General features: G+C 36.7%; 1 protein-coding gene across 3 annotated transcripts in view; it reads right to left on the minus strand.

The window, feature by feature from the left end:
* Nucleotides 1-15,148, minus strand: part of ADGB (androglobin) — a 90,014-nt gene that overhangs the window by 10,694 nt on the left and 64,172 nt on the right. For all 3 annotated transcript variants that reach the window (XM_072995615.2, XM_020810415.3, XM_078383272.1), the window contains 7 exons: nucleotides 14,990-15,124; nucleotides 14,017-14,170; nucleotides 12,986-13,173; nucleotides 12,031-12,215; nucleotides 9,425-9,618; nucleotides 6,520-6,631; nucleotides 1,462-1,646 (listed from right to left, as the gene is read on the minus strand). In XM_072995615.2, coding sequence (XP_072851716.2) covers nucleotides 1,462-1,646; nucleotides 6,520-6,631; nucleotides 9,425-9,618; nucleotides 12,031-12,215; nucleotides 12,986-13,173; nucleotides 14,017-14,170; nucleotides 14,990-15,124 — 1,153 coding nt within the window. The remainder of the gene's footprint in view (nucleotides 1-1,461; nucleotides 1,647-6,519; nucleotides 6,632-9,424; nucleotides 9,619-12,030; nucleotides 12,216-12,985; nucleotides 13,174-14,016; nucleotides 14,171-14,989; nucleotides 15,125-15,148) is intronic.

Consider the following 15,148-nt stretch of genomic DNA (forward strand, 5'->3'; position numbering starts at 1 on the left):
CTGAACATTTTTCAGATGTTACATTCATGTTACATTAATCCAGCCTGGGTGTACTTAAGGCATATGTTACTGTGGCCAGGTCACACCTCTCCAGGAATGGGTGCAGGTGCGCATGTAGAATCAGAAGCAAATCCAGAAGTACAGCTAAACTGTGCAACCAAGGCCTGAAAGGTTTTTTTAATTACTTATTTTCTTATTTAAAAATTCCTCCTTCCCTGCCTATTTGCAGAAGAATACATGTTTCTTGCACAAGGAACCAGGCAAATTGTTGTTTATAGTCACTGACCATTGGCTTAAAATCCAGTAATGTCTTGATTTTCTTCCCCTAACTAGGATACAACCTGAATATTTTACAAATATGTTTCATCTGCATCTTTTCCCAGTGTTTGAGAAGCACTAGATGTAGCTCATCCACAAAATGGATCATTCCTGAGTTGCTAAGAAGCAACAGGAAGCTGATAGGGCAACCCAGGAGGCTCTTGTGGAAAATCAGAATTCCCTGCCCTACCAGGGTCATGAGCAATTAACCTGGAAAATATCTGGATTCAAACAGGTAATGAAAATAAAACATGAAGCAGGTCACTTAAATGGATATTAAGCAGACCTGGGATGGTAGACCCTCTATAGGGACATGAGCCATGTTTCAGATTTTCTGGCAACTTGAGGGTCCTGCTTCCAAGGGAACAGGGATAAAGATGCTAATATGCATATTTGTTATTTTAAAAAAAATCCAGAGGTTATAGAATGTAAAGGTTACTACAATGGGTTTTGTTAATTGAAAAATGAACTTAATATTTTGCTTAAAAGCACCTTCTCGTGGTCTGTTTCTTTCTTTTAAAAAAGCTGGCATATTGGAATCCTCAGGGGCTGCCAGGCTCTCCTCAAAACATGGCTAATTTAAAAAAAAATTCAAGGTAAAAGGTGACTGTGGGGTGGCCCCAGGACCTTTGTGTTGCTCACCCCTGAAGTAAATGGAATGAAGCGAATAATCTGCAGTGTGGCAAGCACATTATTTCTACACAACAAGGGACAGAAGAAGAACCTAGAACTGGTAAGAGCTATCAGGGATGGGGGAAGTGGTGATGATTATGAATGGCCTGAATTAATGTTTTATTAGGTACAAGAATCAACAGATTTTGCCTTTCACCACTGTGATGCTGGCAATGCAAATTGGGGTTGGTATTAAAATTATTTGGTTGACCAAAATTAAAAATTATATAATGTGGTCTCAAAGAGGGGAACATTCTGCATTCCATTATACAGTATTTCACAATAGCACAGTTTCCCCCACCCCCCACCCCGGGTTTTAGCCTTTACACTAATAAAGGAAAAACAATGAAAATATCACATTTTCTCTACTATCCTACACATCCCTCAAAAGAAATAAAAGAAATAATCATGCAAAGCACTGAGAAATCAACACTTAATATTCACTTGACAAACATATTTATTTATTCTTACTTGTGATTCTGGTCTAACAGCAGAGGGAGGTTTTTCTTTAGCAGTTTTTTCTGCCTTTTCAGCTGTTTTTTCCTTTGTTTTTCTCGTGGTTTTTGAAGAGCCTGCAGATTTTTGCCCTTCCAAATTGCTGTGAATATCCGGACTCAGAACCAATACATTCTCTTCATGTTTCTCAACAGGATGAGCTGCTCACAGACAAATGTGTTTACACAACAACAAAAACAATGTAATTAACAACAGGGATTAACAGAGGTAACAGGGGAAGGGGAAATGGGGATGGTTTGCATGGTCTCTCTTTTATAGATTTATAAACTGGAAAATAAAGCCCAACCTATTGTTGAAGGTGTGAAGGTCTGCTGCTGAACTGGCAAACACAAGCAGCTAATCTGCTTCATTCTGAATCCATTTCCTTAAAGCTGTCCCATGGATTACTGAAATTGGCATGATTAAATGAAATAGAAAATGAAATGAAATAAAATAAAATAAAGCCTCTTCGAGCGAGTAGTTTTTCCCCTCTCTGTGTGGCTACAAAGTAAAGCAATAATCTGCAATTGCTGCCCCACTTATTGGTTGTATTTCATCCTTCCCACATCATTCATCAATGTCTCCATATAAGCCAGGGAAGGATACTGGAGTGGCAGGCAGTTACAATGGTATGAATATCCAGTGTAGTGGCTTCTATAATAAACTAGAGACCATTTTGCAGCACCAAAATGAAACAAAACAAACACACGTTACTTTTAATACAATAATTTATTGTGTTTTTATGGTTTTTTTTTTAATTAATTCAAGGACCACCTTGGGTCTCTGCATTGGGAGAAATGTGATATAAAAATGGAATAAAATAAAATAAAATAAAATGCCTGGAGTGTAGCATCTATAGACACACATTTAGATTTTGTGTAGGAGAGAGAAGATGAAATGTAACAGAAATTGAAGGGGTATGACATGATTATGGTCAATCACTAGCCATTATATATTATTGATATTTCTTGGGGACTACAAATAGAGAATTAGTTAAGGGTTATCTACAAGTCAGTGGTGGGTGACAGGTAAATTCAAGCACAGATAAGCAGATTAACACACCCAAGGTGGGCAATTTTTTTTATTTAAATCCAACATAACTGAATAGTGTGGTTCACAGTTTGAGGGGATTATGCACACACTGGTTCTGGTATGGAGATAGGAAAGAATGAAATGGCATGAATACAGCAGTAGGGTAATAATACATAAAAATCTGCATGAATGTATTATTATCATCATCATCATCATCATCATCGTTGTTGTTGTTGTTGTTGTTAAGATAAAATATCCTTGTCTGTATTTAAATTAAGAGAGATTTGGTTGAATCTCTTGAGGCATTCTTGCTCAGTTGTTTCACCTTAGAATCTTTCTTTGAAAATCTTTTGTTCAAGGATGCTACTTCTAAAGTCAGACATAGTGTCCAGGAACATTGTTTACCCACTGGTTTTTGAATGCTGCTCTTTCCAATGTTAGTTTTTTGTCCACTTATTCTTCTGAATAGAGACTGATTGGTCCAATGCAAATGCAGTGGTGCACTAGTGTCAAAAGACGGTACAATATACAGATCACTGACGTGATGGGTTGCATTATTAGGATGTTTAATAGTGTTTCCTCTGTAAATATGGGGGCAAAATTCACACTTGGGCTTAAAAAAGAAAACTTGGAAATAAGGGGGAAATGTATAACCTGCAAGTCAAATTTAATCACTGGTTACTTTAGTTTGCTGCATTTTCAAACTGAGAAGTTAGGAGTAAAAAATAATTTATTATTGTGTTTCTGTTGAAGAGTTCAAAAGCATTGTATATGCAGATGTGATGTAAGAAACAGTGAAGTATAAGTTTTATTATTTCAAAAGCAATGTCGATGATTAAATAATACACATGAGGACAAGAATAGTAAGTGCAAAGTGATATAATGTCAAGTATCATTCTTAAAATTGAAGTAGTCACTGTAAATAAAAATAACTATAGAGAGAATATTCATGCAAAATAAATATTGATGGTATAATTCAAAGGAACAATGTGGTTATGTATATGATTCTTTATTTAAAGTTATATTGTAAATGTATATTGTTATAATAAATCAAACTGATACTGTAGACTATGTAGTGAATTATTAAATTTTAAAGATTAATGGATATATTAACAAATTCTCCATGGGTAGCCAGTGATAAAAGTTAATGAAGACATATGGAACAATTCATATCTTAGGATACTAATGTTCCTGCTTATTTCTTTAAACACATGTCACATGGAAACAAAAATGGTGCTACACAGCATAACATGTTCTCCCTTCTCATTTTTGCATCCAGCATTATTCTTATGTTATCAGCTAATATACATGCACAAAATTCATTCATTCTTTGTACTTTTGTCATCAGGCAGTTTAAAACTACAATCAACCAAATTTTCTGATTTACATCTACCTCAGTTTGCCATGTCTAGCTGTAATTACTCTCCATATAGGGTTGTGCAAAATCCCTCATTTGTTCTCTTGCCCCATTCATAAATGGGGAGGGGGGAGAGAGTAATTTTAATGATTGTCAGGAGTGCAACAGTGGAATAAACAACTTCTGATGTGGAGCCTGTGACAGAAGCAGGTGGCAGCCATTCTCACTTGTCCTATGTGGTGGTGTAGAATTGCACAGAGGAAACGGAACACTGATGTTGTACTGCAAAAGGCACTGACAGCAAAAAGAGATAAGGTATTTTCAACCTTTCTTGCTAGCAAAATGTCAGCGGAGAAGTCTTTTTGTGAAGGTTCTGCTTATTGACAATAAATACAAAAACAGCAGCCAACATTGTAAAAAACAGAAACAAGTGACTAAAAGAAGCCAGAAACCACCCCTGACACACCACTCTTATCAAACATGACAAGCATCGGGAATGGCAGGACAGAAAGTATCTATATTCCTGGTGTAGAATAATTATGGTGGGGGTACTGCATGTGTATTGTCCTCTCCCTCCTTCCTCTCTTGCAATATCTATCTGTGATGGAAGCAGGAAGGGTCGGTAACTATGTTACCAACTGTGTGTTGATAATATAGTTCAAAACGTAGGGCCAGTGTCTAGCAGAGCAAACCCAAGTGCTACAATATCCCCTCTCAACCAATTACCTTCCAAATGTGCTAGACTATAGATTCCATCATCCACAGCAAGCACAGCCCAGTAGTTTTAAACCCTGTAAGTAGGGATTTGGTCAGAGGAATTATTTTAAAAATATGAAAAAAGAATAACAATGATGACTCAGATGTTAACTATGATCTAACTAAAAGTATTAGATATCATTGAAAGTACCTGCAGAGGTTTATAGCACCCACGTGTGCCAACGGGCCAGCAGTGCCATCTAGAGTGTCTGTGAACGTCCTAGACCTCTGCTAGAAATGACTATCCTTGGATTTCGACCCCATGGGTCTTGGGTTTTAGCAAAACCCTGCTAACAAATGGAACTGGGTGGACCTTTCTGTCATGGAAGTTCAAATTCCTGGCTGGCTATCTGAACTAGTGCATCAGAAATGGAGCACACTTTGTGACTGGTCTGAAAAACAGTCAAAGCTCTGAAAGTGGGGAGCTCATCTAAATCCATATTTTCAAAACTGTGGAACACATTCACAGTGCTTGGCCTTGTTTTGAAACTGCATATGCTGAAACCCAAGTGTGGAGTAGTTCAAGCAGCTGGGGTAATTTTCTTTTTCTATAGGGTATTACAATGCTCCAAATTTGGGAGGAAGTATTAGAGCCTCCTGCTGCCCCTTGCAAGATGCTGTGCCTGCAGTTTTTTCAGTACATTCTCTCTCTCTCTCTCTCTCTCTCTCTTTTGCGGATGCAGAGGAAACAAAGGATCCCAGCTTGCTAAATATCCCTGTATTGACTGTAATTAGAAACTAAACAGAAAGTCCCCTGACTTTCATTTGCACACCTAGATCTTAGAAACAAATGAGAGAGAGAGAGAGAGAGAGAGAAAGATGTCCTTTTTATGTTCAGTCTCAGGAGTATATAGTTTCTGGGAAACAACTACCCAGTTAAATTCTGGATTCTGGGTTTTCCTAGGTGGATTTCAAGATCAACCAAGAACGAAAATAAACTTCATCCTGGGTTCAAATGTTAGAGAAAGCCTGCCCAAATCTGTCTCCATTCAGTGGCATTTGCCCACACTGAGATGGCTGCTGATGAAATCTAAACATATATAATATATCTCTACTATTCTGAGAAGAGGCAGAAGAAGGGCCTGTGTTCTTTATTTCTTTACTACAGAAAAAGACAGAGTAATCTCATTCTACAAAATGCCTCTTTCTAAACATTGCTTTGCCCCACTTTGTCTAAAATAAATATAAAAAACTAAAATATTAATATAATAAACTAAAATCTACCCTAGGTGGCACTGTTGTTTTATATTATAAAATATGAAGAAATGAAGGTTTGAAGTTTTTTTATTTTCAGGTTTCTAGAAACTACTAAGTGACAAGTACTTGGGGGATGAGGACGTGCAATAGCATATCAGTATTTTTGAATGAAAAATCATTCTGAGTTTATGTTTTCAGATTGCCTTGACAGCTTCTTCCTGAAAAAATATGAAGACTTTCAAATTACTTTCATGGCAGAGATCCATTTAATCAAATGAACAAATAATGGTTTGAATCCTAAGAACAGCCAGAGGAATATTACTTGCACAATAGAGCTTTATCATCTACTGTGTTCAACTGAAGTCCCCCGGCAATCCAAAAAGTTCCTCCTGAAAGTCAAAGAGCTTTCAGGATAGCATTCAGTGTATCATAAAGGACACAAATACTGAGAAGAATAGGAATTTCTAGAAATGACACATACTCTCCATCCCCATATTGTTACCTTTCAATATAAATATTCTCAGAGCAGCATTTGAGGAATGCATTTCAAATAATTATATCAAAAATTTGTATGATGTCATCACATGTTTCATTATGGCAACTAGATAATTGGCTTAAGCTTAAGGAATTCAAAGAAAACATGTTTCAGTTAATATATTTGAAAACAAAGGCATTTTAAATAAGTTGCTTACCTTTGATTTCATTCTTTTCTAATTCTTTCAGTGCCTGAACGAATATTAACTGACTCTCATTGAGTGGCCAACTATTATACAAAACGGAGGCTTGTATAATATACTTGTGAGGCTGTGAAGTTCCAAAGGAATATGTTAATATTTCATAAATAACCAAAGGCTATTCTTTCATATGATCTTAGATATCTCTTTTTACCCATCATTCCTGTAGCTTAGAAGAAACTGGGAAGTAAAGAGGATTTCCTAAAGAATCTGTTCTTTGTTGATTCCTAGAAGAAGTGTCATCATCTGCATCTCTTATTGGAAATTAATAATTGGAAATTAGCTATCTGTTGGATATTGCCCTTCTCTGAATGTTGCAATGTAACTGTTGGAAAAGTAGTAATGAAATTTGTATTTTGAGATAAAGTACACAACAAATATATATTTGGAGAAGATTTGAAAATTGAAGATTAACTTGAAATGGAACAAAATTGTGGAATAAAAAAAAGACAGAAGTAGCCTGATAATATTTATATATTCCTTAAGCCAAAGGTAGGAAGGTAAAAGCGTTCCATGTCTAAGTTGCACTGGCCATGTGACCACGGAAGATTGTCTTCGGACAAAAACGCTGGTTCTATGGCTTGGAAACAGGGATGAGCACCACCCCCTAGAGCCGAACATGACTGGACCAAAATTGTCAAGGGGAACCTTTACCTTTTAAGCCAAAGGTAGGCAATACCCAATCTCTGTTTCCTCATCAATTTTTCTGGACTACAGAGACCTCTTGTCTTTTGTTAAAACACAGAAAATCGTGCTTTGGGAGCTGTGGTTTGCTTTTAAATCTGACTACATAATTTAATTTGTTTGAAATAAGCACAAAATTAATGCGTGGTTTTTTAAAAACTGGAATTGGTTTCTCTAGCTATGGCTCTTTGTGATGACTGACACAATGGCATCTGGGCTGTTTACAGCTATTCCATTTGTTTTCTATCACATCACATTATTGCTGTTCCCTTGATGTCGGTTATATACTGCATTTATATACTGCATTTACAGCCTCTTGTTCTCCCCGAAAGTAAAGCATACTGCTCCTCTTATCCCCACTGAAATCTCATCACAACCCTGTGAGGTAGGGTCAGGCTGAGCAACATTCACAAACTCAATGTCACCTAGTGAATGTCATGGTTCATTAAGGTCGGAGTCTGAATCTCTGGGGTTATCCCAGGCCCAACGCTCAAGCCATTGACATAATGGTACATGAGAGCTGTTTTGGGCACCACTTTACAGATAAAGAGCATGTTGATAAACAGCTGTTGATGATTGTTAGATAGTGCTTCTCCCTTTGCTGCAATGTTCCTTCCGTCAGGTTCTTCTCTGCATTTTTTCTGTAGAGGTTTAGAACTGTAGCGTCCTAAAACAGGGCTTTCCTATTATTGGAGCAAAGTCTGTGGAATTATTTGCTATTATCCTAACCTTTTGCACAATACCAGTAGTGCAGTCTAGCCCCTCAGCACTCCCATTGCTGACAGCTAAGCCCATGGTTTGCCATTTAAACTACAGTGGTGCCTCGCACAACGAGTGCACCGTAGAACAACGAATCTGCACAACGGGGCCGTTCTAGCGATTGCAAATGCGATCGCACACCAACGGCCCCTATGGCTCAAAATCCCAGAGTGAAGGTCGGTAAGCGGTTCGCTTACCGACCTTCGCTTTGTGACCTGCTGATCAGCTGTTCGGTGGCTTCAAAATGGCCACCGGAAGCTCCAAAATGGCCACGCGCAGCATTTTCGCGCCCTCGTTAAGCGAGGGGAGGGCGCGAAAATGGCTGCCAGCCATCGGAGAAACATCGCTGTACGGTGAGTAAAGCTGCTATTGGAACGCATTAAACTAAGTTTAATGTGTTCCAATGGCTTTTTTTGATCCGTACAGCAATGTTTTCACACAGCGAGGGTTAATCCGGAATGGATTAACCTCGCTGTGCGAGGCACCACTGTACTAGGAATGAGTGCAGATTTGGGATGAATGATCACTGTCTTGTCTGTGAAAAATCATATATTTAAGAGGCTATCAGAATTCTATTTTAAAACCCCATTACTAGTTTTACAGTATAACTTTTTTATTTTTTTATTTTTTAGTTATATTTATATCCTGCCCATCTAGTCATTCAACTACTCTGGGCGGTGTACATCAAACAAAATAAACAATTAAAATAACGTCAATATCCAAAAATAATTAATCATTCAAGATGGAAAAAAACAAAGGAGATAGATCAAATAGTGCCTGGAGGGAAGGCCTGCCTGAATAGCCAGGTTTTTAATTAGCTTTTAAAAATATCCAGCGAAGGGGCCATATGGATCTCTGAAGGTAGATTATTCCACAACCGAGGAGCCACTGCCGAGAAGGCCCGGTTTCTTGTTTTTTGTCCTTCTGGACTTCTCTCGGCGTTAGGCCCCTCAGTTGCACCTCCTGACTAGATTGAGTGATACGGGTAGATTTTGGTGGGAGAAGGCATTCCGTCAGATAGCGAGGTCCTAAACTGTTTAGGTTTTTGTATGTAATCATTAAAACTTTGAAATCGACACAGAAGCGCACGGGCAGCCAGTGCAATGCGGCCAAAGTGGGAGAGATATGATGGTGTTTTCTCACCCCACTAAGAAGTCTGGCTGCCACATTCTGCACCAAACTAAAAGTTTGCTTAACTAAAATACAGTTAAGCAAACTATCTTTTGCTTAATAATTCTTGTATGTGGCTAAAACAAAGCGGAAAAAGACCAGCTTCTGCGCTGATGTTGTGATCCATGCGCTTGATGGTATTGGTCTGGTGTATCAAAACAACGTCTAGTATGGGCTGTTTATATGTAAACAAAAGTTCTTCATTATCTTTTATCAAAATCGTCCCACAAATTTATTTCAACTTTTTTACCTGTTGAACTACATTCTCCTCAGTGGCAGGCATGGTTACAGTTTCTTCTTCTGTTGAAACTGGGCCATCCTGTGACATCTTCACTGAAGACTTAACATTCTTTTGAGCTGCAACAGTACCCTTTTTCTTAGGGACTGCAACTTCAGGGTCCTTTTTGGGGGCACTCTGGACCGTACCACCTTTACCCGCTGTTGCTATAAGAGGCATGAAAACATTAAAGAAAATGTTAGTGATGGTTAACTTCAATACAAGTTCCTAAGAACTTCCACTTGAAATATATTCCTACAAATCCACCTCTCACTCTTTTTTTTTGTCCCTTTCCACCACCACCCCATAAGGATTTATAGCCTGTTTTCAAAGAAGCTTAAATTATCTGCATGATGGTGATGATGATGATAATGTTACAAAATTAATACACTGGTCATTATGTAAAAAATATAATCTGCCAGCATTCAGGAATCCGTGGGAACATCAGGTAGGAAAGATGTTAGAAAACAACTAAGTGAAGATCTTGTGGCATAGTCGGATTCAAACAGACAGACACCTTGAGCATAACACACATAACAATAATAGAATGAAGAAAGGTCTGGATAATTGACATTGCAATTCCATTGAAAATAAAGAACTGGAAAAATTAACGAAATGCAGAGACCTAGCAATAGGAATAACTCGTTTGTAGATTAAAACTCATTTCAGTAGTCCTCATAGCCATAAGGGCATTGGGAACAATGCTGTGAAATATTATAAAATATTATAACTAGCTGCAGAATTCTAAAATAACACTATCCAAACTGTAAAAAGCAGCACTATTAGGAACAGCACACATATTACACTGATATTTAACTGATACGTACTTCGTTTGGTTAAAACTTGTATCTGTAGTCAAAAGACTGCATCTTCTATTTTTGAAAAATAGAATAACAACTATGTGGGTACCAGCTGAGTTCCTCTGGGGAGAAAATTCCCTAATGAGAAGTCATTGAAAAGGCACAGTCTCTGGAATATTTGTAAATTCTATTATTATCACCATCTATTGATGTTATTGGTGAGTGGATAGGCCAGTACAGAGCTAAGTAGTTCCGAGTCATGAAGGAAATACATTTATTTCTTTAAATTTAATGCAGAGCTTGGAAACATGACTTTTTTGGAGTACAACAACCAGAATGTGTCAGCCAGCATGACTCCAGTTTAATCACCAAGCTTCAGTTTAATCACACATCTTTTCAATAGGGATTTGATTTTTTTTTTTGCATTTATTCCATTGCAGGGGTATGCAACTTCAAATGCTTGCAGAGCCAGCCTATGAACCCTGGAAAGCCAATTTTTCATTAATTTTTCTTTAACTGAAAGAGCCACCTTGCACCTTCTAGTGGCTGTAGGCAACCATTTTGCCATTTTTTTGGCAGCTCCTCAAAATTTCCCACCTAAAACAGCTGAGGAGGGGTCCAAAACATGACTCCCCTGTGTCCCTTTGAGGGCACAGGAGTGTTGAGAGGTTTGCAGGACCTGGGAGCTGCACATGAACAACCTCCCCCCCAGGCTAGACATCAGCTATTTCTGTTTTATTGAATTTATGTTGCAATCCAACAAAATAGATTGGCTTCATATTTGAATAAAGAGCAAACAAGTGAGGATAATTCTTGGCAAAAATGTTCATTTGATTGGAATCATGTAAGCTTTAAATCAAATGTAACTATCAAAGTTTGGAAATGTGCTTTCTGCCTGTTTCATTTTATTGTAGGAAATATCTGTTTCTCAACAGTGAAGCCATTGACTCACTAGAATCTGGACAAATTCTGAATCAAGTTCAATGTTTAAGGTGTCTATGCTTTTCATTGGCCAGGTGAGCTGAGATCTGCAGACTGACATAAAGAGTGGATAACATTATTTGTTTTCTGTGTTAAGAACCTGTTTGTATATTATGCCTTTGTTATGCTTGCTGTGAAAAGCCACTCTGGATGATCAGGCTTTCATTTGACAGCACTAATGTCTAGAATGCACTGTCCACATATGGAACCAGGTCATGGGGGACCTATTGAGGCCAGAACCAGAGCCTTACTGAGGAATGCAGTGGCACAGATACTTACCATGCAGTCTAAAGGAAACACACAGGAAGTTATATGAAGCCTACACAAATAGCTCATGCCTCTCAACCGTCTGCTATGGAGGGTTTGAAACCTAGCTGAGAGATGGCACTGCAAGGGGAATTGGGAAAAGTGGCCTCTATTCCCTTCCCACAGGCCAGAACATCCCAAGTGAAACTATGCTCTGACTGTGCTCCCAGAGTCTGGAGCAAACTAGGTCCAACCGCTAATATTGTGTCATCAGGAAGAAATATACTGTGTACTGCTAGAGAAAAAATACCACATGATAGTAATAATCAAATGATTTGCTCCAGTGGAATTTTTCTCTAGCAATAAATACCTCGGAAAACACCTTTACATGCCACATGCATTTTATTTATCTGATTATCCCTTTTGCAGACTATGGTCTTTTATTTCTTAATGCAGATACTGTATTATTAAGTCTGGTATAAATGCGAAAGTAACATTTTTGTCCCTTTGTAGAAAACAAACACAATCCAATAAGCAACATATAATACTTACACAAACTACTTAAAGGCCTCTCCACAGATATGAAATGAAATGCAGGAATGACAGCATGACCCTTTCCAATAGTGTTTACCATTTCTTCCTCGGAATCCAGAACCTGTAGTTTAATTATCGTGTCTGATTTCGACGTCTGCACTTGTACAGTAGCAATAAGTGGTGTTGTAACTTTTACTGCATACCTAAAGGAGAGGATAAAATCAAGTTAATTGAACCTGATATTGTTATATTCATTAAAGCAAAAGACTAACAGTTTAAGATCAACAGTTCTTAGAAATGTTGTTTATTAGAAAATCAGAGTTATTTAAGCTCATTAACAATAGATGCCGAATGGGGGTTACTGTCTGAATTTAGGACAAGTTATCTGTTGACAGACCAACATGAGGAAACAAATATAAAAACAAAACAGACAGTGGAATTTGGATAAAAGTATGTCTCTTGCTAACCTTGCTGTTTACTCACAGACACACACAAAAACCAAACCCATGTCTTAAACCATAAGAAGAAAAAAGAGATTCAAAATGAACATTTTTAATCATATGAATAAGGCAATTTTTGAAAATTAATCCCCATATAGGCATGAGAGTGTCTTGCAGGAGAATCTGACACCTGCTTAGTCATAAGTAAATTCAACTGTGCTTTTATTCAAGCCAAAAGGAAATGAGTTTAATCTGATCAATTTATAACTGTTATATGTCAGATGTGAAATTCTTGAGGTATCTTAGCAAATAATAATAATAATAATAAAATGCTTCCATGACTGATTTTGGAAAGACCAGGACTTACTTACTTACTTACTTACTTACTTACTTACTTACTTACTTGCCTTGGATCTATATGCACTTACATGATTTACATTCACTAGTATATTAATATATGCCTAAACAAACATATGTATGCAGACTTAAGAAAATATACATATGCAAACATTTTTGTCTTTCCTGAATTTTACCTGAATATTATATGCTTATCATTTGGTACATAATAGTCTTTAACTTCTTTAATGGAAAATAAATTGTTTACAGTCTCACGGGCGAGAAGTGGAAGAGGACTGTAGGAACCTATGAGCCGCAGCCTCCATTTTCCAGCCATGACAGGTGATTCACCAGTTTGAATTTCAGCCATGAAAGTATACCCTTTCTGAAATAAAACAGCTAATTTCATAAGAAATTGAAACAAATAAAAATGATACATAATATATAATAAACACTGGATAAAAAGAAAACATACATTAAAGCTGCTGCAAATAAGAGACCATATGCTCGGCTAAGGTTCTAAAAGAGTTATGAAAAATCCCATTTAAGTAGTCAAGTAATATCCAGTTTTGGATTTTTTAAAAAACAAGGCTAATCCCTTTGCACATCTGGGCACAATCTTTAAAATTCTTGCAACTAGTTCTTGTAATTTCAGGATAATACTGAAGTTATATAACACCGGTATTAGGTACTCAAAATAACAGAATTACTTTGAATGGCAATACTAAAGTTCAAAGATAAGTAGTATATCCTTTGCATTATGCACATCTGGGGTTTACTTCAATTCCATAAAGGAAATAGTCATGAATATGAGATAAACTACCCTGGCAATAACCTAGGAAAAAATCCACAAAGTTCAAGTCCTTGAGCATTATTGGAAATGACTAATTGGATTTAATCTTATTTACTAATAAATACAGGTTGTATTATATGCCATACATATACTCCTGCCTGCCACTCCAACAAGTTACAGCCACATTTCTAATCTCAACTAGTTATTCTTTAAGAAGTCTCTAGTTTGATAGCTTCTTTTCCTGAAGTAAAAGGTAGAATTCTTCAGTTTCTCTCTCTCTTTTAAAGCTTTTTTCTCTAATAACCAGATTGTCTTTGATTACATATATTCCACATTTCAGATTTACATCTTTTGAGAAGATACCCTAGCTTCTTCATATTCAGTTATTAAAGTCAGAAGTATTACCATAATTACCAAGATATTTATATTTCTAACCTTATTTTTTGTGTAAAGATGTGGTACAACCCTAAGAAAGATCCGAGGCAGTTCTTCCAATGTGTCATTGTCTACAACATGCAGTACACAGGTGGGTATGGTTGAATAAACCTTTGGCACTATAAACATATCTTCTGGAACATAAAACACTTCCCTATAATTTAAAGGGAAAATATATTTTAAAGAGGATAATTGTCTTTTTAATCTTTATACATTTTGCATTTATTGCAAAATACATCTTGCATGTATCACTGTGAGAAATATGGGTCCATGTTTGCATGTTTTAAAACAAAAAAGTAACTAAAAAGTCATGTGTTACTTTTAAAATAAAGAGTAACAAGTAGTGCTACCAATTTACCTTGAAAAACAATGAGCATAGACTGATAAATTATTCCTCAATACCAAGTTCTTGTTTAAAATGCTAAGAAATGTGTTGCAGCTTTTTGAGATCAGCAAAAGCCAGTGCATAGCAAAGATCTGATCTGCACATTAGTCTAAAATGTGCATCTGATAAGTTATTATAGAAATGTACAAATATATTCTTTAAAAATCCTTTCTTTTTAAAACAGGTTTTCATGAATGTTTATTCCATACATCAATAGCAAAGCCGCTAAGAATAGCTGTGTTTTTCAGCATTAGAATCCTTTTCAGGATTGGAATACGTATCTTTGCCCCATCAGACATCTTATGACCTGCCATAAAGGTGCATGGATTCATATTTGTACGTAAAAGAGGTAAAAAATGAAATGTTATAAAAAGACTATAGAGACACAGATTGGGACCAAATATCCTTTTTTGTTGTAAGGAAGCAAGAGGTGGAATATTTCAGATGAAGGGGACAGGCAGAAGGAAGCTTCAGCATATGGAAAAATGTGGATTCTTGGTCTTAACCCACATGAAAAGAATTAACACTAAATTAAGTTTTAGATACAGACACATAGTTCATAAGTCACTCAATAATGAAAACATTTACCTGAAAACCACAAACCAAAAATTTGGTGGCTGGTCCCCATATGTTACTGTATAATCAGCAAAACAAGTCTTAGTCCACTCATCTTCATAGCAACGATATTTTTCTACTGACTTACATTTACTTTTGAATATATCTCTGTGAAAGACAACAAAGTCAAAT

This window comes from Pogona vitticeps, chromosome 1 (assembly GCF_051106095.1).
Source record: "Pogona vitticeps strain Pit_001003342236 chromosome 1, PviZW2.1, whole genome shotgun sequence".
NCBI lineage: Eukaryota > Metazoa > Chordata > Lepidosauria > Squamata > Agamidae > Pogona > Pogona vitticeps.